Source organism: Momordica charantia (assembly GCF_013281855.1).
Source record: "Momordica charantia cultivar OHB3-1 chromosome 6 unlocalized genomic scaffold, Mcharantia_2.0 BLBB01000006.1, whole genome shotgun sequence".
Classification (NCBI taxonomy): domain Eukaryota; kingdom Viridiplantae; phylum Streptophyta; class Magnoliopsida; order Cucurbitales; family Cucurbitaceae; genus Momordica; species Momordica charantia.
In genome coordinates, this window is record NW_028275164.1 from 25,702,840 (window position 1) to 25,725,560 (window position 22,721).

At 36.1% G+C, this 22,721-nt stretch overlaps 3 protein-coding genes across 6 annotated transcripts; all 3 read left to right on the plus strand.

The window, feature by feature from the left end:
* Positions 1-3,414: 3,414 nt before the first annotated feature.
* On the plus strand, positions 3,415-7,867 carry LOC111015247 (uncharacterized). The gene is made up of 7 exons (XM_088125328.1): positions 3,415-3,964; positions 4,047-4,196; positions 4,881-5,069; positions 5,165-5,263; positions 5,823-6,427; positions 6,725-7,056; positions 7,189-7,867. Exons 1-7 carry the CDS (start codon positions 3,451-3,453, stop codon positions 7,511-7,513), a joined length of 2,214 nt encoding a protein of 737 aa, XP_087981454.1. The 5' UTR covers positions 3,415-3,450; the 3' UTR covers positions 7,514-7,867.
* Positions 7,868-9,228: 1,361 nt separating this feature from the next.
* Positions 9,229-15,271, plus strand: LOC111015253 (uncharacterized). The gene is given in 8 exon segments (XM_022290213.2): positions 9,229-9,961; positions 10,769-10,918; positions 11,009-11,161; positions 11,254-11,352; positions 12,038-12,151; positions 12,280-12,543; positions 13,612-14,344; positions 14,346-15,271. Coding segments are annotated over 8 exon segments (2,427 nt in total). The 5' UTR covers positions 9,229-9,423; the 3' UTR covers positions 14,722-15,271.
* A 1,899-nt stretch (positions 15,272-17,170) lies between these two features.
* EOL1 (ETO1-like 1) lies at positions 17,171-22,442 on the plus strand. 4 transcript variants are annotated; one of them, XM_022290278.2, is made up of 6 exons: positions 17,171-17,507; positions 17,899-18,126; positions 18,227-19,948; positions 20,700-20,991; positions 21,400-21,709; positions 21,880-22,021. In XM_022290278.2, exons 2-6 carry the CDS (start codon positions 17,999-18,001, stop codon positions 21,894-21,896), a joined length of 2,469 nt encoding a protein of 822 aa, XP_022145970.1. In that variant the 5' UTR covers positions 17,171-17,507; positions 17,899-17,998; the 3' UTR covers positions 21,897-22,021. The 4 variants fall into 4 exon arrangements, with proteins under 4 accessions (XP_022145970.1, XP_022145969.1, XP_022145967.1 ...); XM_022290277.2 differs by lacking the exon at positions 21,880-22,021 and adding an exon at positions 22,030-22,442 and having other exon boundaries at positions 17,174-17,507; positions 17,930-18,126; XM_022290275.2 differs by lacking the exon at positions 21,880-22,021 and adding an exon at positions 22,030-22,442 and having other exon boundaries at positions 17,175-17,507.
* Positions 22,443-22,721: the final 279 nt, after the last annotated feature.

The window sequence follows — 22,721 nt, forward strand, 5'->3', positions numbered from 1 at the left end:
AATATCTATTGTGTCCATCAACTCGACCAGTTATTGAATACATCGAAGGAATAGTCCAACGAAATCTGAGGATCGGGCAACCCAATGACAAGATTCCGGCGAGTACATGGGCTTGGGCTAAGCCCATGGTAAACCAAACTAAAAGGGCCCAATTTATTAAAAATAAAGATCCTTACAATAATGAGGAGGAGCAGGGCCAGACATGATGGGCTTGGACAAGGGAAGAGAAGGGAGGCCCATCTTAGAGAATGTCCTTGGTCTATGGCGATAGAGTACATCCAAAAGTTGCGATAATCAAACCAAAGATGTCGGATCTGGAATCAGGACTCAGGAGAAAACGGGAAAAGAACTCCGGCGACTGATTGCATCTAGGTTGGGGTTTTTGAGTATGATGATGATGATTATTATTATTATTATTATTATTATAGACCAAAACATATATAGATTAAGAAGAAAATAAAAATTTAATTGGAGAGAAATGTTAGTTTCAATTTAGAATTTAAATAAGGCTAGGGAGAGGTAGATAGATAAAAGGCTATCAAACCAAAACTTAATAATATTCAATTAGAAGGAATTAAAAGAAGGAAAAAAAAAGGCGCTCAAGTGATAACAGGAGAGAAAAGGAAGATGCATGGATGAGATGATAAAGAAATTAAATTTGGATGTAAACGAGATCATACATATATTTTAAAGTAAAATACGATGTTAACGACTTTTATTTATTTATATTTATATTTTGAATACAACATGTGGGATGGAAGATTCGGAATCACAATCTAATCGAATATTAAAGATGTTCATTTCCTCCATAGGGCCGTCTCTATGAGACATGCCTAAATGGGGCGGGATAAGAGAAAAAATTTCCCCATCGCCTAAATGGGACGGGAAATATGTTCCTTCCCCGTTCTTCATTCCCCCACCATAAGTCATTTTTTTAATATATACTAAAAAAGTCATCTATTTATCTACTCTCTACCTAATATATATATATTTTAGAGAATTATACCTTAGACATTAGCAATTAAATAAATAAAAAATTAAGAAAAAGGTATTTATTGAAAGATAATTTAAAAAATAAAAAAAGAAATAGAAACAACTCTCTCTAGGAACTCAATTCCTACCGCGAGGGCACGAAACTTCGTGAGGATGCAGAATTAAATGGGTGTACGGGATGCCTACAATACCATGAACATTCCTATCGAACATATGTGATTTAATCTCTTAAACTATATTTGGATCCACGTCAGCAACTTTTTAATCTATATTGCTTCACTCTTTTATAAAATCACACCACTGTGGTCATAGCTTCCTATCCAAGTTTTGGTGCTACAGTTTTCCAGACAAGAAAATAAAAAGAAAAAATGTACGGATTGAATAAGTAACCTTCAATATTTAACTTTCTTTCCCCCCTTTTTTCTGCTAAAGGCTAAAGCAAACCCAATATATTTTTTTTAATTTTTTTAATGTAGCATTTTTGTCTCTCGGATTCATTTGAAGAAATTCATAGCTTCAAATTTAAGTAGTCTACACATGTCCTGCGCTGCACGTCTCCTTACCCGATCCTATGATTCCCAAAATAGCTTTAACAAACGACCCTCTTGGTCATCCCAATTAATTAATATTTTACTTTCTTTTTTCATTTTTCTAATCATCCGATTCCTTTTATATAGTATTTACTCACTTTAGTTAAAAAGATATCAATATTATAAATATAGTTTATTCTAATAAATCAAGCTTGTACAATATCTCCCGAGGGATTGAGATTCAAAATCGCCCGCTTTTTTGTTTTATCTAAAAGGTCTCAGATAATTGTTTCCCTTATACCTGTTAGATGCGAATCTTGGCCTACCGCGTAACATGATCGAAGAGGTGAGTTGAGTTGACACGCGGCATGAAATATGGAAATTGAACCAAAAACATTTAGGTCGGCAGTTAGGGTATGACCTAAATGGCCGAGCTGATCTTCGGTAAAGTCCGTAACCTGGTCTCTTCCGAACCCGACAACACGCCGCGTTTTTAGGGTGTGTCAGAGTTCCTGTCGAGTCCAGTTTCTATAAATAGAAACCCTTGCCTTAAATACAAAGTAGACAATCCTAGTTAAAATCAACAAGTTAGCTCAAACCTCAACTAACTTGCTTGTTGGAGTGCTAACTTTGTTTTGCAGGTCCTCCGAGTGTTCTGGGAGGCCGTTGGACAGTTCAGAGAAGATCATCCAGTCCATTCCGACCTACACCTAATCAGAACTCAAACAATACCTATGATCATTCACTTCCCTAACCAATCTGGAATTTTGTTTGCACTCCTTACAGATCCAACACAGGTGTCATTTTTTTTTTCACATTTTTAAGAAAAAAACTCTTACTTGAATTGTTTACTAGGAATAGGTTAAATAGATGTTTTAGTCTACAATATTAACGTGTTCTCTCAATTTCATCCCCTAGTATTTAAAAGTTTCCATTTGTTAATTACATTTTATAGTTTTCAATTATACCCATTAATGTTAAAATTTTGCTTTAATGATAAACTTACCTGACATTATACTTATCGAATTTTGCGTAAATTTAGAGGAGAAACTAGACTGTCCTAGAATAAATAAAATAGGAAAAGTATAAATTTCAACAATTTTTTAAGAAATTTGAAGGAGAAGAACTATAAAAAATCTATCACTTAGGTAGACCTAATTATCATATCATCAACCAATCTTAACCTAGAATTAAAAAGCATGAAAATGTAAGAGACCATATTCAGAAAAGACAAAAAAAAAATAAATTATATAGTTAGCCCTCATCTAAAACGCTAATCGCTTGGCAGTGGAAGCATGAAAGAAAAGTGAAGCGAATAAAGGAAATTCGGTGGGCAGTAGCACGAAGGAAACGCGGAATAAAGGAAATGCTTATTGTTTAAGGAGAGAATATTGATTTTCGAAATAGTGGTAAGATATCATAAATGAATTAAATTTAACCAATTCATCAGCTTAACTTTTTTTTGAGTTCAGCAGTAGTTTGTTTATATGATATCACCATCCAAAAGACTTAAACTAGCATCCAGTCTAAAAATAGAATTCGGTCCAAGATCGATGAATCCAAAAGGACATCATTTTGAGGGATCATATTGAGGATCCTGTAGAACCTAATGGATATTAATATGGTATCGAATCCCTACATTCTTATTTACTCCCCATTTATTATAATTTCCACTTTGTGGGTTTTGTTGTAATTTTTCAAACCTACGAGTGAAGTGAGTGTTAAATATCCATAAATGAATTAAATTTATCCAATGCATCAGCTTGAGCTTTTAAAACAATTATTAATATTGTATTGCATGTGATTTTGGGTAGTCTTTTAACTTTATTGTCAAAATTAAAGCAGGCACAACATTGTCATTACTATAAATAATGAGTTGGGAAGTGTAAGAAGGAAATTGAAGTGGAGGTGGAAGTAGTTGGTGAAGATGATTGGTAGTGAGAGAGCAAATTTACAAGAGTTTGTATCGACAAACTTGAGGAGAGGGAATTGGGATGGAGTGATCAGAAAGTACGAGGAAGAGCCAGAAGCACACGGGCTTAAGCTGCCCCAATCGGGAGACACAGCCCTGCACTTGGCTGCTTTTGACAATCAACAACAAGTGGTGGCAAGGCTAGTGAGCCTCATCAGTAGTTGTCGAAACCAGCACCAAGTTGGAGCTGTGATTGGCATTCAAAATGATAGAGGCAACACTCCTCTCCACATCGCCGCCACCGTGGGAAGCGCCACGATGTGCCACTGCATCGCCTCCCTCGATCCCTCGTTGGTGGACCAAAGAAACAACGTCGGGGAAACGCCTCTCTTCTTGGCCGCTCTCCACGGCAACAAGGAAGCCTTTTATTGCCTTTACCATTTTTGCGCCTCCGATCGAATCACCCCCAACTGCAGAAGGAACGATGGAGACACTGTACTACATTGTGCCCTCAGAAACGACCAGTTTGGTCAGTCAACCATTTCATCATTTTCCTACCTTTTGATTATAGTATAAATATGGGCTTTTTTATTTTCTCTCTACTTTCACAGATTTGGCGTTCCATATCATTAGCGTCAACAATGATGCTGCTAACTGGGTGGATATGCAAGGCTTAACCCCTCTTCACGTTCTTGCAACTAAGCCAACTGCCTTCAGGAGTGGAACCATCATCAAGGGGTGGCGGAATATCGTCTACTCCTGTGACTCCTCGCTTCAACTACATTATCCAATCTAGTTCATTCATATTAATTATATGCCTCTTCTAGTCAGAAAATATCTGACGACCAAATCTTATCTTCACGTATTTGACAAGTTTTAATTTTCATATTCTATAACGGATAATATTTGACTCCTAAAGAGTTGAGTAACTTCGTCCTCACGTTCATTAAATATTTGACAAACTAAGATTGAGAAATGAGAAATGCAAAAACATAATCTTTTTAAAAAAGAATAATGAACTGTCAATTTTTTACTAATGAGGAGAAAATAAGGAGCCAAAGTATTTTCCTCGTGTGACGCCTTCATTTTTTTCTTTTCAATTGGAAGGTACATTTGTGGATGAACTGAAGCCTGCATCGGCACCAACGCTTCGCCAAGTGTGTAAAACATTGTCCAAAAAAATAAAGCTCCTTCTTATCCACAAAACTACGCCACGTGCCTTTATTTCATTACAATGTTGTGGGAGGGATTTTTAATAAGTTCGTCTTCCTGCCTTTTTCTCTATATTCTCCAAAACATTATTCGACTAGTTATTATATATAGATATATTTATTTATTTATTTATTTATTTATTTATTATCGTCGCTCAGATAATTTCCTTTGATTTAGTCTATTATTGGAATTATTCAGATATGAGCACTAATATTTTCTCTGTAAAAGTACAGTCAGCAATTTGAAACAAGTATCGAAGAAGGAGAGAAACCTGAGCCTCAACGACAATGATAAAGCGAAGAGCGATGCAGATCTGGAGAAAGGTTTTAGAGTTGGCGAGAAAAGTGAAAATTTTGACACCGATGAAGCCCATGAACATCCCAATATTCGACTTCTTGAAGCTGATCGTAATCCATTACCGGGTACATTTTATTTTTATAAATTAATCCTCAACTATAATATAATAAATATATATTCATATTCTTGAAATTGTAATATTTGTGATTATTGATTGCAGCAAGCAAGCCCAAGATTAAATATTTCCCCGAAAATTATAGTACCTGCGTCGATTTTTTCCAAATAATTTTCACGGGCATCTTCATCATTTTGGGCTTTGGTACGTGACCGAACTCTGCAATAAATAAATATTTCAAAATGTGTCATCTATTGCTTTTTAATTTTTAAATATAGTACAGAATTAGAATTTTATTCCAATTTTATCCTTTTTGTTTTTCCAGATCTCGGGGATAAAATTTCTCGCTTCTCCTTCATTCCCATTTGAGACACTCATATCAATACTATTTCAGATACTCATAACAGTAGTATTATCAGACACTCACACCAGTAGTATATCACATATTTATTACACATATACTTTTATTGGTAGTATATTAGATGTATACCAAATATATATTGCAAGTATATCAAACATTCATATCAGTAGCATATTATATACATATTACACAAATACTCATTTCAATATCACATGCATATATCAATAGTTAGATATATTACATATATATATATTATAGATATTATTACAAATGTATATCATTTGAATAAGGTTGTCATTTTAAAATTGGATCTCCGTTTTTTACTATTTTATTAAATGTTTTTGTCATATTCCCAACTGCCTCTTATATTAATTAAATTTTGTTGTTAAATGAATGAATTAGGATCTAATGAAATCAGAAAGATACGGCAGAAGAAAGAAAAACACACTTGGTCAGTCCAAGTGATGGAGAAACTTCTGGAATTAACTTCATCGGAGAAGTATTTCTACGATGGAAATACTCCGATAGTATCGAAATTACAATCCGAGGACGAGGAAACTGAAACACTTCCTTACATCTTGGTAGGAGACCAGGTCGGGTTCAATACGAAGCAAACACAAGATCTAACAGATGATCAAACGACGACACACCCTGCAGCTGCAGCTATTCACAGTACAGATCAACAAAGTCCAAAAGAATCAGCAATGTTATTGGCAGCAAAGCACGGGGTGCTGGAGATGGTGAAGAGACTGTTCGAACACTTTCCACTGGCCATTCGCGATACTAACGCCCAGAAGAAGAATGTGGTGCTTTTGGCTGCGGAGTACAGGCAGCCGGACGTCTACAAGTTTCTTCATGACAACAGAAAGCGCATAGAAAACGTGTTCCGTGGGGTCGATGATAAAGGCAACAGCGCCTTGCATCTAGCGGCCAACGCCCCGACTCATAAGCCTTGGCGCATCAACGGTGCTGCTTTGCAGATGCAGTGGGAGCTTAAGTGGTATAAGGTAACTACCATTAATTATTTGACAACTCATTTTGTTTTTTTAAGTTTTTATTTTTACATTTCTATCTTAATTGTCAGATATTTAATAATTATATAGAAAAAGTTTTTACTAGTAAGAAGCTAAATACTTAAGAGCAACTTTAAGATAAATAGCAACCTTGTCGTTGCGACTATTAAATTTTTGACAACTCGAAAAGTAAAAACATGAACTTTTAAAAAAAAACATAAGTCGTCAAATTTTCAATAGCACACGAAGGAACCAAATATTTTCCAGTGATTAATTAATATTTTTAACTAGTTCGTGAAGGAGTCTATGCCACCCCAATTCTTTGCGAGCTACAACAACGAGGGAAGGCTTGCAAAAACCATATTCCATGAAAGCCACAAGGAGATGGTGAAAAGCGGTTCGCAGTGGCTCACCAGCACCTCAGAGTCATGCTCTTTGGTGGCTGCTCTGATTACAACGGTGGCGTTTGCTTCCGCCACCACCATCCCCGGTGGCAACGGCGAGGAGGGCACCCCACCACTTGAGAAGGAGTTGGGGTTCCTTATATTTGCCCTCTCCTCCCTGGTTGCGTTGTGCCTCTCCACAACCTCAGTCATCACGTTTCTCGCCATTCTCACCTCCAGGTTAAACTATATATGATTTAGGATTTTTGTATGATTTAAAAATCATTTTTATTATAAATAGAATGATATGTTGTATGGAGATCAAAGTATTTAATAATCTCGTATTTTGTTTTTCTCTCAATTTTTTCTCAGGTTCGACGATAAGGACTTTAGATCCAACCTCCCATGGAAGCTGCTCATTGGCCTATCCTCACTTTTCTTCTCCATCGTCGCCATGTTGGCTTCCTTTTGCGCGGGCCACTTCTTTCTTCTCCACCATCGCCTTCGCAACACCGCGCTTGTCGTCTACACCGCTGTCTCTCTCCCGGTCGCAATCTTCTTCGCCATTGCGCAGCTTCCTCTATACTACGATCTGCTGAATGCCATTGTTAGAACGGTACCTAGAAGGAGCGCTCAAGTCATCGTTAATAATAATAAAGCCGAGACCCTCACTCATCAAAATGCATACAGTAAATGATTATGCAGTAAATGCGATTTCAAAGACACCACACCCCAGAAATCTTGCAAATGCAAGGCGGAATAATGCATGGAAAAAACTTGTCACGGCCACCTTGTTTTTACCTATTAAATATTTGACAACGAGTAAGAAATGCAAGAAATATTGACCTTTGTCACCCTAAAGTTTTTTCACAAAAATACAAAAACAGATCATAACACTCACATATTGTTCCAACTATGAGTCCCAATGCAATGATCTGATTAATCATTTAGTCATCCATTTATGTATGTAGTGACATATATGTAATTCTTTTTTATTTTGTATTTCCTTTATTTTGAGACTCTAATTCTTGAATTGTAAGGTTATTGTTTATATTGGGTAGGTTCCTTTGTGTGTGTATTGTTATCCTTTTTTTTCGCCTAAGAAACTCTGACAGGATTGAATTTCATTGCAATAAGGTACTAGAAATAAAAGCAAGAAGGGTAAGTAGTTAAGCAAGGGGAGATCCTAACTTTGAACATGAGTGTATAATACAAAGATGTAAAAAAGTTTCTGCTACGTACGTCCAGGATGGGAAATTCACCATTGAAATGAGATATGTTACCCAAATCTTCGTGACGTCACTACAAATTTTATAATTAATCAGACTAAAATATATACAGATTAATAAAAAATAAAATTTTAATTGGATAGAAATGTTAGTTTTAATTTATAAGAGTTTCGATAAGGTTGGGAAGGGGTCGATAAAGACTATTGAACCAAAATTTAATAAAAAGTAAATTGAAAAAGGACCTAATCATATCGAGGATGAATGTATATAAGTAAGTCCTTGTCCTACGTCACATTCACGAAACAAAAATTATTATTATTATAAGGTAGCGTGCGGTTGTTAAGGACTCGTTTGGTAATGTTCTCGTTTCTTGTCTTTGTTTAATTTCTTTATTTTTCACTAAGAAAGAGGAATTACATGGCTCCAAAATCTATGAATTGAAATATGATAAAATCATTTTTTAATTTATGCTTTGGAATAAATTGGAAATGAGAACTAGAAATAAGAAACTTTGGTTTTGATTGTTTCCAAAATTCTATATACAATCTTGAGAATGTTCTCGAAAAGGGAGAAAAACAACAAATGTAGTTAGTAACACAATGTTTAGATTTCTTGAGAAAATTAAAAATAAGAAACAAAATGTTTAGATTTCTACTGCTTGGCTTGGGGAGAACATCAATATAAATGTCTCATCTTCATCTTCCAAATCAAATCTTTTTTGTAATTACTCTATAGCTACCATTTTTTGTAACTGGACAGCCTTTTTTTAGGCTCTTCCTTTTTGTAGGTATGTTTCTCACATACCTCTCAATGAAATGGTACCTCTTTCTGGAAAAAAAAAAAGAAGTAATATTAACGAACAAACCCTAAATTTTCATACTCTTTGACGGTAGATTATTATATACATATATGCATGTGCTTTTCCTTGTTTTCAAGCCATCTATGTATATTATAATAATAATAATAATAATAATATATTGAGTAGATAAATCATAAAACTAAATCTGAGAAGGCGAACGCTTCACTCCAACTTACCATAGACCAGAAGATTCATAACTTTCTTCTTTTTTTCTCTTTCATTTTTCTTTTTGAGACAAAGAAGATCCCTAACTTGGAATTCAAGTCGAATGGAATGATCTTCAAAATCTCTCTCTCTCTCTCTTTTAATTATAACAATTTTATCATTTCTCTATGTTGGAGTAGATTGTTATTATTTAATTTAAAAGTAACCCTACGATGCATTACATATTATTTCTGCTTGTTTTTTTTTTCTCTCTCTCTCATCACCTCTATGTGATCTGTGTATAAATTAAAAGCCCAAGCAGAGATCATAATTAGCAGTAAGAGATTATATTAGAGAGAGAAGTTTAAGTATCACATGGATTCCTCCAGAACAGATGATGAGAGGAGGGACATGGAGTTGGAAAGCTTGAAGAAATATCTGTTCAGAAACGCCATGAAAGGAAAATGGGAAGAAGTCGTGGAGAAGTACTGTACAGATGAGCGGGCCCACGATGCCAAAATCACAAAAGGGGGAGACACGGCCCTCCACGTGGCGGTGTCGGACGACCAAGAAGCCGTGGTGGAAGGACTGGTGAAAGTTATCATTAGCTCCGGCGCCGGTGAGAAAGTGCTCGAGATGAAAAACGACAGGAGCCTTACTCCGCTTCACATTGCGGCGACGCTGGGAAACGTGAAGATGTGTTACGACATCGCTTCTGTGGAGCCCTCTTTGGTGAATATACGAAACGATGACGGGGAGACCCCACTCTTCATGGCCGCTCTCCACGGCAATAAAGATGCTTTCCTTTGCCTCCACTCCTTGTGCGCCGCCGCCGATGAAGCCTGTTTCAACTGCAGAAGATCCAAAGATGGCGAGACCGTTCTCCACTGTGCCATAATGGGTGATTTTTTCGGTCAGTTCACTGCAAATTTAATTAAAAATAAAATATTTACTTCCTAGCCAATGAAGGCGTTTCTATTTCTTATTTATGTTTATCCGATAAACATGAATTGTATTGTCTAACATCTATGAATTCAAGTATTATAAAACAATATTTTTATTTATGTTTTAGAATAAATTGAAAATAGAAACAAGAAATAAGAAACTTTAGTTCTTTCTAAAATTTCAGTACAAATTTGATAATGTTCCAAAATAATAATAATAATAATAATAATAAATAAGAAAAATAGTTAGTTGTAAAGAAAATTGGAAATGATAAACAAAAAATGGAAACGTTAACAAACGAACAGGTTAAAATATTAGTTTAATGTGGTATGTGACTTTCAATTTTAGTTCATTTTAGTCTTTGTACTTTTAAAATTTCATTTTTGTTGCTCTACTTTCAACTTTGGTTCATTTTAGTCCATATACTTACATTTTGAAAATGTTCATTTTGGTCACTGTGGTACTTGTTATTTTGGTAATTTCATTTTATTTTAAATCTAATTATTTTTATCACAATATCAACATCCATATTACAATCAATATATTTCTTAAAATGTAAACATTACTCCATACTAAATAATTTCCGTTAAGTGTAAAATTTGTGTTAAAATTTTAGAATGAGAGACTAAAATGGTCACTTTTTAAAGTATAGAGACCAAAACGAACATTTTCAAAGTAGAACGACCAAAATGAATCAAAGTTAACAAAATGAATATTTTCAAAGTACTGTAAAGATAAAAATAGTAGTTTTTAAACCATTTTGAACTTAATACAGATTTGGCATTCCATATCATAAAACTGTACAAGGAGTTGGTGAACTCGGTGAACGTGTATGGTCTGACTCCACTACATCTTCTAGCCACGAAGCCCTCAGCTTTCCCAAGTGGAAGCCAATTAGGAAGATGGAAGATGATCGTTTATCACTGTAATACAATAATCAAGCCCTAAATTCTTAATTTTAAAATATATAATCACAAGCGTAGGCGTATGCACATTTGGGTTATAATAATTACAGGTATGTTTGTGGATGAACTGAAGGCTGAACCCAACTCATTTCGCCGCGCTCTTTCGAAGAGGCCGCATTCGCCGCCACCTCAGAAATGTTATCCACACAATTACAACACCTGCGTCAACTTCTTGTATCTTCTGAGGAAAGCAATTCAAGTGGGTCAGTTTTCAGTTTTCCGCCACCTTTTCGCAATCCCACAAATCCTTTAATTAAATATTATTCCCCTCTAATTTCGGCCTTTTTCTGTGTAGTAATTGCCGTGTGGACTACAAACAAAAAATTACCAAACAACAATAAAGCAACGGACAACGGTACAGATGCAGAGAATCCAGCTCACCCTCAACCCAAAGGTTTTTTCTTTATGTCACGATAATAAATCACTGCTCAACTCGAAAAGCATGAATTAGATAAATTTAATTTATTTACATGAATTTAAAAAGAAAAGAGACATTACACGGGTTTATAAGAGATATGAACTACTTCTCTTACAGTCAATTGATTTTGAGTTGGAACTCATGGATATTAATATGGTATCAGAGTCCAACACGCTCAAACGAACAACCGATCAAAAAATGAGATTCGGTCAAGATAGATGAGTCAAAAGAACCACGATCTTAAGAGGCACGTTAAGGATTCCACATTGAATTAAAAAAAAAAAAACTTTAGAATGATTTATAATAGACATACGTTACTTCTCTTATTGTCAATTGGTTTTGAGATGAAACTCATCAATATTAATACATTGATGATAACATTAGATACTTGTGACCACGCATTATTAATTTTTTAAAAAGTTATCTATTATTTTAATGACAGTGAATATGAGATAGATCATCACCTGTCTTCGTAACAATGAAAAAACTTCTTAACAGTGAAAATAATTCTTCTTATCTATATATCATGATTACTCTCTTCCCTAACTAATATAGAACTTTGTTGGCAAACTTTACAATTCCAACACAATTTTGTATCATATATAAAACATTTATGATATATGATAATAGCATGAATAAGTTAATTATAAGTATATTACAGGGCATGACTCAGTGGTGATACATCAAGGGACTGAATTTTTGCCGGAAAATTATGCAACCTGCTTCAACTTTGTGAAACTAGTTTCCAAGGCAGTGCTGGTAATCCTGGGGCAAGGTATATGAAATTGATTATTTAATTAATTAAATAAACCACACATATATGAAATATGTGTTGATCATGTAACTAGTTTTGATTTTGATATCTGGGTGTGGATGTGGTTTAATAATCATATAAAAAAAAAGGATTTAGAGGAATAAGAAAGATTAAGAGCAAGAAGGAGAAGCATGTTTGGTCGGTCCAAGTTATGGAGGAGCTTCTAGAATGTGCTTGGATGTACGAATATGATGACAATGGAGGTGTGCCGGTGACGACGGCGGCGGAATCCACGTCAAAAGACCACGACGAAATAACACAACCTTATAGCTTAATCCATGGCGGTGTCGCCTTCGTTGATCACAACATCTCTGATTCTAATCAACAACATCACAACATCAACAATACTCGAGGTATATATATTTCTTTTTTTTTTTACTTAACTAATCTTATGGAACCCTATAACATTTGATGTCATAAAACACAAGATTTACTCATTCTTAAGGTATGTGAGGATCATGGGTTTGAATTCATTCCCTCTTAATTAATCTATCCCCTTTGGATCAATGAACCATCCAAAATGATTTACAATAGTCAAGGTATATACCTATACAATTTCTATAATAATATCATCAAGTATTATATTCATTTTAGTTTAGTAAGATAATTATTATGTTCAAAAGTAAATATTTTTAGGTATTTTATAGGTAATACTCTATTTTGAAATTAAAAAAGAAAACTGTTAAAATATATTAACATAAAACTAACGTATCATTTCCATTCAATTTACTATTTTATTAACATAGCTAGCTAGGTGGATTTGTAAGCAAGTAGATATCTCTTATTTACCAACTTTAGAAAAATTATATAACTAAGGGAGATGCAAGAAGAGAGAAAATAAAATAAATAGCTGTCAATTTCTTTTAATGGTGGTGAGTAGGAAGATTCTTCCTTATCTGTATGCAGCTAAATTTTATCCATCAACGAGTAACATTTGAGTGATATATTTACTTTTCAAACGTGTGTAAATGAAATTTTATAAAATAGTAGATCAACTTTTAAAAGAATTTAGAAAAAACAATAGTTTTTTAAAGAAATTATTTTTTCATCCAATAATATAAGGAACTACGCATTCTGTGAAATGAAAAGAAAGAAAAAGATCAAAAAAGTCCTATGTAAATGATAGGATTTCTAGCTGAGAACTTTTAAAAATTTTAAAATGAGTTCGAAATTGTCTATTCATTTAGAGACTATTTGAATTTGTATATTTTGTTTTTAATTCTAAAGGGAAAAAATAAAGATCGTTAACATAGATTCTTTCTACCAGTCAAATCTAAGTATTGATTATACATGTTATATTAGATGAAACATTACTCAACTCAAGAAGTTAATAAGATTGATAAATTTAATTAATTTAAATGGATTACAACAAATTTATAAGATATTAATGATGTGCATGTGTTTTGTTTTTATGACAATAGAGAGGAAAGAAGACGGAATAAACTTAGACGAAGACGAAGGAGCAACAAAAATTTTGATAGCATCAAACTACAGCGTGGGTGACAAAATCTTGAAATATTTTCCGATGAGCATTCAAGACATTCACGGCAACAACAACGTGGTTCTTTTAGCAACAGACAAAACCAAAGAGTACAATTCGCGATTGCGAGAGACGCCCATTTTACTTGCAGCCAAGAACGGTGTGGTGGAAATGGTGGAGAAAATCCTCCAACTTTTCCCAGTGGCCATCCATGACCTGAACGCCGACGGGAAGAACATCGTGCTTTTGGCCGTGGAGAACAGACAGCCCCACGTGTACCAATTATTGCACAAGTGCAAAATCATAAAAGAGAGTGTGTTTCGAAAGGTGGATTGTGGAGGCAACAGCGCGCTGCACCTGGCCGCGAAGCTCGGGGATCACAAGCCATGGCTCATCCCGGGAGCCGCCTTGCAACTGCAATGGGAGCTCAAATGGTACCGGTTCGTGAAGGACTCGATGCCGCTCAACTTTTTCCCCCGCTATAACAAGGACGGGAAGACTCCAAGAGTTATGTTCACGGACACCCACAAGGAGCTTGTGAAAGGCGGCGGGGAGTGGCTGACCAACACCTCCGAGTCCTGCTCGTTGGTGGCTGCGCTGATCGCAACCGTGGCGTTCGCGACCACGGCAACTGTGCCCGGGGGGAATGATCAGATAAAAGGGACCCCATTGCTGCCGGCCAGGGTTCCAGATATTTGCGATCGCGTCGCTGGTTGCGCTGTCTTGCTCGGTGACGTCTTTGGTGATGTTTCTGTCGATCTTGACCTCCAGGTTCCAAGAAAAGGACTTTGGAGGGAATCTCCCGACCAAGCTTCTGGTGGGGTTGTCGACGCTATTCGTGTCCATCACGACGATGTTGGTTTCGTTTTGCGCTGGGCATTTCTTCGTGCTGGAGGAAAAGCTTCAATACGCCGCATTCCCAGTGTACGCCGTCACCTGCCTCCCGATTTCCTTGTTTGCCATTGCTCAATTTCCTCTCTACATGGATCTTCTCTGGGCTACTCTCAAAAAGGTTCCTCAGAGAAGCTATTCAGTCGTCCTCCCATCCTAGAAAAACACTTGCCTCTTGACTCTTGACGGTGAGAATCAAATATGGTTCTCGCTCCCTTTAAAAATGACAGACTCATTAATTTTTATAAAAAATATGTCGTCAAATATTTAATAACGATAAAGATAGAATCTTTTGTCTAAAGAAGTCTAACTATTTTAACTCATCTTAGTATTCCTTTTCTTTTTGAAAAATATATACCTCGCTCTTAAAGATCTATAAGTTCTCACTACTATTATAAAAAAAAAAAATGACAAGTGATCAAATCAACGGCGTAGGTTCTTGCCGGTAAGGAATCAAGTATTTTTCCGTCACTCGGTTTCTTTTCTTCACCTAGATCTTGGCTTATCACAAACCCCTTCTGTTAGACCTAGCAGGCCACCATGTTGATTAATTTGGGCTTTTTAGACTATACTTCTGCTTTTGGGTCGGCCCTCTCTCTCTTCGGAGCCCAAATAAAAGGAACGGTGTACTAACATTTTATAGTTGTCCCAACTCCCAAAATCCCTCCATAAAAAATTTCTCTGCATAGTCCTATGTGCATTTAAAGTAACGCAATACAATACCCGATGCCAGGCTTTAAAGAATTTCGTCGATCAAACATACTTTTTGAAAGCTGAGTAGTTCTCCCCATTTCAAACAACCGCGAAAAATGTGATTTTTGACACCCGATTGTAATAAAAAAAATTTCGAAAAAACTAAATTTGTGCGATGTGTTTGAATATATAGAAAATTAATATGTTGTATAAATCTGGATTTGTATAGCATATGTTTTGTTAATGTTTCAAGTTCATGATTCATGCCCGGATTTAGAATTTGGATTCATACTTTATGACCTCGACATTCGTATCTCAAGATCACTCTCAATTCAGACGTGATGTTACTTTATTCATATATCTCTATCTATTTGGATTTAAAAGAAGAGTTAAATGCATATTTATAATAAGTTGATTTTTTAGTTAAAAAAATCATAATTATGAATTTGTGTAGCTTTTAGGATTAATATGTAATTCAAGATAAATAAATGTATCTATTAAAAATCTAAATTTATCTTCTTAAATTTGAGTAGCCAAAATCCTTGCTAACAATCTAAAAGAATCTTCTTTTTCTCTTTTAAAAAAAAGTGTTAAAAGTTTGCTCAAAATCATAAATTTTTAAAATTGAGAGATTTGAGAATTGAGAGAGCAAGATGATATTTAATTAATAGACAAGTGTTCCAAGTTCCAACCGAGCCACATTGGAGGATAAGTATAAGCAAGTGGAGGGTGAGGGTGAGGGTGAGGGTGAGGGTGAGGGTGAGTTTAGTAATTTGATGCGAAAAATTGGTCACGTTGGCAGTTAGCTGGTTTTATTGGGTGACCAAATGGAATGAGTTGTTAATTGCATTGGTGTTGTGAGTGGGATGGGAGGCAGGACCCCACGCCACGCCAATTGTTTCCCTGTGCTACTGCTCACTCATGCGTTTTTATTGGCACGCTTTTCCCGGGCCCCACAAAAACTACCCAACTTCCCATCTTGCCCCTCCTCGATTGCCCCCAATTTCTTTATTATCATAATAAGTCAAAGCGAGCATAGCACAACGATAATTAATATATATATTTGTCTCCTATTAAAAAAAGATAGATAAAATCTAAGGTAAAATATATTTTTTTTGTCCCTGAGATTTGGACTTCATTGGTCCATGAAGTTTGAATTTGGTTTATAATTTGTCCCCGAATTAAGTTGACCGTCACTAAACCTAACCAGATTTTTCATTCTCTTTTGCCTAAGTATTAAAGTCTAGTCAATATATGTTAATTGTGATATCATAATTTCGTTAGGTCAACTAATGGTCGACTCAAATCAATGACCAATTAGAAACAAAATTTAAATCTCAATTTGAAACCAATCCCAAACCTCAAGGACCAATTAAAAACTAAATTCACACATTAGAGACCAAACATGTCATTTTTGAAATTTAACGACCAAATAGAAATTAAATTTAAATCTTAGGAACCAAACGTTATGTTTTTTAAATTCGGAGACCAAATAGAAACCAAAACCAAATAATTGATGATTAACCTCGAATAAAGATTATAGAAATTAATTTAATGGGATTTGATTATTGTAACTTGTTTGGCTTGTATTGACATCATATGGAATTATTGAATTTTGGGTAATTGAATCGAATTGATTTGTGTGTAGGGAAGAAGTTATGCTGTGGTGGATGTGGGACCCAGATGACATTCCATCAACAATCCGTTCGTACCGAAGACAAGGGTACGAGCGCAACATACCAATATTGCTCTGCTATGCTCTCCATTCCATTAATTAAATTTATTCAATTTTATTAATGGACCAGATGGCAAAGGGAACAAAAAGATTAGATGGAAACGACGGCGTTTAGCCAGTTGCCAAGCCAATGCCACAGTACAGATTTGTCTAATTTTGCGAATATTTTTAATTTTCTAACCATTTTCTCCAACCAAACACGAACAGTGGATGCCTCCAATCTTTTCTGGACTCCCCCAACGGAAAGATCGTGAGAAAGGAAGACAAAAAGAAGACAACTTACTTTCCTTTTTACCAAACCCAAAAAAATTGAAAAGAAAAAAAAAAGGGAGGGCAAAAACCAAAAGATGTTGGTTTCAACTCTCAAATTTTCGTTTTCCTATCGATTTGATCTCCACGATTTCTGAGCCCAGCTTGTAATCTCCGATTTGATCATCTATGAAGGAGTTGGATGGATCAGTTCGTGGGTTTCTTCGTCGCGCTTCTGGGAGAGAGATCTTACGTAATCTGCGCCTGCGGTGGGTTTTTCCTTTACATGTTGATGACACTAATCAATGATTGTTCATTTTTCTTTTTATATTTCTGTATTTCAAATTAAAATGGTGATTCACAACTTTTGTTTTTTGTTTTTTGTTTTTCTTAATTTTATTATTCGCCCCGTCAATGGTGGTCACTGCAAATTGCTCGGATTTTGATCCCTGAAGATAAGGGGTTTTTCTTTTTATGGATTGAAAATAGATTCTTTTTTCATTTTCGGCTTTTTTCCGCTTCAAAATGATTTTGAGCTGCCTTTCCGTAGTCTGAAATTATTTTTCTTGCAGAGTTTTGAATAGTTCGGCATGAAATTTTCCCACCAGATTAGGTTTTTGCGATCTAACGATTTGTTTTTGTGTGCAACCCATGTTTCAGTATTCTCTCTTTTTGGTCCTCGTTAGGTTAGTTGGATTGGGGAAAGATAGCAATCTGGCATTTTTGGAGATCTGGGATTCGCGTTGATCTCTTGTGCGCTATGAGGACTTTCTTCCCTTCCGAATCCTGTAAAGAAACGCAGCTCAATGCGTTCTATCCGCAGGCTTGGCTTCAGGTTGAACGAGGGAAACTATCCAAACTCTCGTTACAATCCTCTTCTTCGTCGATGTAAGATTATGATTTTATTTTATTTTATTTTGCAGTCTAGTAGCTATTTGAGATTCATTTCAGCAAATTAATTTTCTTAGGGTTGATTAAATTGTTGTAGAGAATCTCTTATCAAGGTCCCTGAGCCACCAATTCTGCCGTACTTCAAACCTGTTGATTATGTACAAGTTTTAGCTCAAATTCATGAAGAGCTTGAGTCATGTCCTGCCCATGAGAGATCGAATCTCTATTTGCTTCAGTTTCAGGTCTTTAGGGGGCTTGGCGAGGTTAAACTTATGCGAAGAAGTCTTCGTTCTGCTTGGCAGAAAGCTAGCATTGTTCACGAAAAGCTTATATTTGGGGCATGGTTAAAATATGAGAAGCAGGGGGAAGAGATTATTACTGACCTACTTTCCACTTGTGAAAAATGCGCACAAGAGTTTGGACTGGTCGAGATTGCTTCCCAGTTCCCTGTAGATACTGTGTTAGACGCTGGAAATCCCTATGACACGTATCCAGCTGATGGGAACCCAACATCAAGGCATGTCACTTTTAAAATTAATGATGAGGATATTGTTTGTGATAGGCAGAAAGTTTCTGGTCTCTCAGTTCCTTTTCATGCTATGCTTAATGGGTGCTTCACTGAATCAAACAGTGAGGTCATTGATTTGTCTGAGAACAATCTTTCCCCTTCTGGCATGAGGGCTATAAGGGAGTTCAGCAACACAGGGGACCTGGGTGAAGTTTCTCCAGATATTTTGTTGGAAATATTGATTTTTGCAAATAAATTTTGTTGCGAAAAGCTCAAAGATGCATGTGACAGAAAGCTAGCATCTCTTGCCTCCTCTAGAGATGATGCGGTGGAGCTCATGGACTATGCTCTGGAAGAAAATTGCCATGTTCTCGCTGCATCGTGTCTGCAAACTTTTCTAAATGATCTTCCTGATTGCTTGAGTGATGATCGTGTAGTGCAAATATTTATGCATGCAAATAGACAACAAAGGTCAATTATGGTTGGTCATGCCTCATTTTCCCTCTATTGTTTATTAAGTGAAGTTTCTATAAACCTTGATCCTCGATCTGAGAACACCGCTTGCTTTCTAGAGAGGTTGGTGGAATTTGCCGAAACTGATAGGCAGAGACTATTTGCTTCTCATCAATTGGGATGTGTAAGGTTCTTGAGGAAAGAGTATGATGAAGCCAAACGTCTATTCGAGGCTGCTTTTAGTGCAGGCCATATCTATTCTGCCGTTGGGTTGGCTAGGTTGAGCCAGATCAATGGTAACAAGCGCTGGTCCGAAGAGAAGCTGACATCTATCATCTCTACTGGTGTTCCACTTGGGTGGATGTATCAGGAGAGATCATTACATTGTGAAGGCAACAAGAAATTTTCAGATCTTGAGAAAGCAACTGACTTGGATCCAACTCTGACATATCCCTATATGTACCGAGCTGCTTCATTAATGAGGAAACAGGATGTTCATGCATCTCTTGCCGAAATCAACCGTATTCTTGGGTTTAAACTTGCACTGGAATGCTTGGAACTTCGGTTTTGTTTCTACCTTGCTCTTGAAGATTATCAAGCGGCAATCTGTGACATTCAAGCAATTCTTACTCTCTCACCTGATTATCGGATGTTTGAGGGGAAAGCAGCTGCAGTTCAACTCCGAACTCTTGTACGTGAGCATGTTAACAATTGGACAACAGCAGATTGTTGGATTCAATTGTATGATAGATGGTCTTCAGTTGATGATATCGGGTCTCTGTCTGTAATCTACCAGATGCTTGAGTCTGATGCATCAAAAGGTGTTCTATATTTCAGACAGTCCTTGCTTCTTCTACGGTATGTTATTCTAACCCCAGCCTGAGACTTTCCTTTTGAGTTATTTTTATTTGGCGTGCAAATGATTGGCTGAATGCAACTTTCTTTAAGCAATCAAAAGAATAGAGTGCTCTCTCTTTTCCTGATAGGTTTACGAAACCTATGTGTTTTGGCTTTAGATGACCTTTGAGCATTGCTTACAATTGCAGAAATTAGGTTGATTTTTGAGCATATGCATGCTAAATTCATAACATGTAAACTTCATAACCAAAGACAAAACGGTTATATTATGGATTTCAACTGGTGATTTAAAACATTTAAATGCTAGCCTTTCCAAAGGAACGAGAGAACGTTTTTTTGCTCTTCCAACATACGATAAACTCCAATTGAACCCTTTACGTCACAACTGCAGAGTGCAAGAACATTATTTGTGCTGGAAATGTAATGCACCAGAAACTATATGAGAGGAGAGCTGGATCTACACCACATGAAAAGGAAATGTAGTCTGGATTAGCAGCTACTTCTAATTACTTAAAAATAGTTAGCTCATCATCAGCAGCATTGTATTTTTTATTTTCTTCAACTGAAATAAAAATAACAATAATAAATGAACCAATAATACCTCCTCTTATCTTGAAACTTCTCAATTGTCATTGCATATCCCTTCCCTCTTTGGGACTCCCTCAGTTCTATGTAAAACTTGCCCGTTAGTGAAGTGGGAAAGCAATCTTTTTCAAGTGTCAGTTGAAGATTTCATTCATTGACTTGTCAGGTTGAACTGTCCTGAGGCCGCCATGCGGAGTTTACAGTTAGCTCGTCAACATGCATCCAGCGAGCACGAAAGGTTGGTTTATGAGGGTTGGATCTTGTACGATACAGGTCATTGCGAGGAAGGGCTCCAAAAAGCTGAGGAATCAATTAAAATTAAGAGATCCTTTGAAGCTTTCTTCTTGAAGGCCTATGCACTGGCTGACTCAAGCCAAGATCCCTCTTGTTCTTCTACAGTTATCTCCCTTCTAGAAGATGCTTTAAAGTGCCCCTCTGATAGGTTGCGCAAAGGTCAGGTATGGTTTTCTCAATCACCTACATGTTTAGTACAAATTCCACGAAGTGGTATAATGGTTAGCGTCTTTCACTTATGATAAATCTTTAAGTATGTAATGTTTGGACTTTTTTTCAAAGCATTCTGTTTTTGAGTGGATATATTTCATTTGACTCGTTTATCGTCTTAAAATAGGATCGCAATAACTTGAAACATGTTTTTTAGTGTCTGTTTTCTTCCATATACCTTTGTTATGAGATGTTAAATCATTAGAAAATATGCAACTTTGGTTCATTTGGAAGAAATACGTAGCCTATGTCGTTTCCTTTCTCGTCCTGTGCCAGTGGAATGATACATGTGATTAGGCAACTACTCGTGACAAGTACTGAAAAATTATCTTTAAATTGTGTAACTGGTCATTTTTTCTCAGGCACTGAACAATCTTGGGAGTGTCTATGTTGACTGTGGGAAGTTAGACTTAGCAGCTGATTGCTACATTAATGCCCTCAAAATCCGTCACACTCGAGCGCATCAAGGCCTTGCTCGGGTTCACTATCTCAGAAATGATAAGACTACAGCGTACGAGGAGATGACCAAACTAATCGAGAAGGCGCGCAATAATGCATCTGCCTATGAGAAGAGGTCCGAGTATGGTGATCGTGACTTGACAAAAGCAGATCTAGATATGGTCACTCAATTGGATCCTCTTCGGGTGTACCCATACAGATACCGCGCTGCAGGTTGTTATATTCTTCCTCTATTTACTTTATTCAAAAATTAAGAGTTAATATTGCCTTAAACGTCAAGCAAATAATAATTACATGTGATTAGTGAGCCCATAATAGAGTTGACATAATAAAGCATAAATGTGGAATGAGGACATAATTATTATCCATTTGAACTTTTTTAGATGGATGGCATTGGTGACCTGTTGGCCCTTTGGTTTGGGCCAGTAAATTCTCTAGATGAACCAGTTAAATTTTTCCTCAATTTTGCCCCACTGCAAAGGATTTAGTTTCTTGCACTTTTTGTCTTACTAAATGATTTGTTGTGGGAGCAGTGTTGATGGATAGCCACAAGGTAGATGAAGCGATTGCCGAACTATCGAGGGCAATTGCATTCAAAGCAGACCTTCACCTTCTACATCTACGAGCCGCATTCCACGAGCATACTAATGACGTCTTGGGTGCTCTGCGGGATTGTCGAGCTGCTCTCTCAGTTGACCCGAATCATCAAGAAATGCTGGAGCTCCACAGCCGGGTAAACAGCCATGAGCCATGAATGTAGAATGGGTGGTAAAAACAATTGTCAAGTTGCAATATCATCAGCATAATGTATACTAGAGCATTTGTATGTAACGACCATTTCTCATAGATTTTTTTCCCCGTATTTCAGGTTTTGTAAGTTATAAATTTGTAAGATTTTTGGTAATTATAATCAATTAATGTAAAATCATCTGATTCCATTCCTGTATCGTAATGTATTCTGAAGAATCAGTCCAAAGTACTTAAACAGTGGGGACAAAAATCAAAGTATTTTCAGCTATTAAAAGGTAAATGTGGGTTTATTTTCCCTCCTCCCAAGTAAGGTCTTAATTTTCTTATTAGAGTTAATCTTGGTACTGATATCACTGTAGTTCTTTGAATCGATACTAGACGAATGCATTACTTGAAAGTTGATAAGTATTACCACAGCTTGATACATTTTGGTAATAAAAATGTTGGTCAGTCACTTGAATTTCTTCTTGTTATT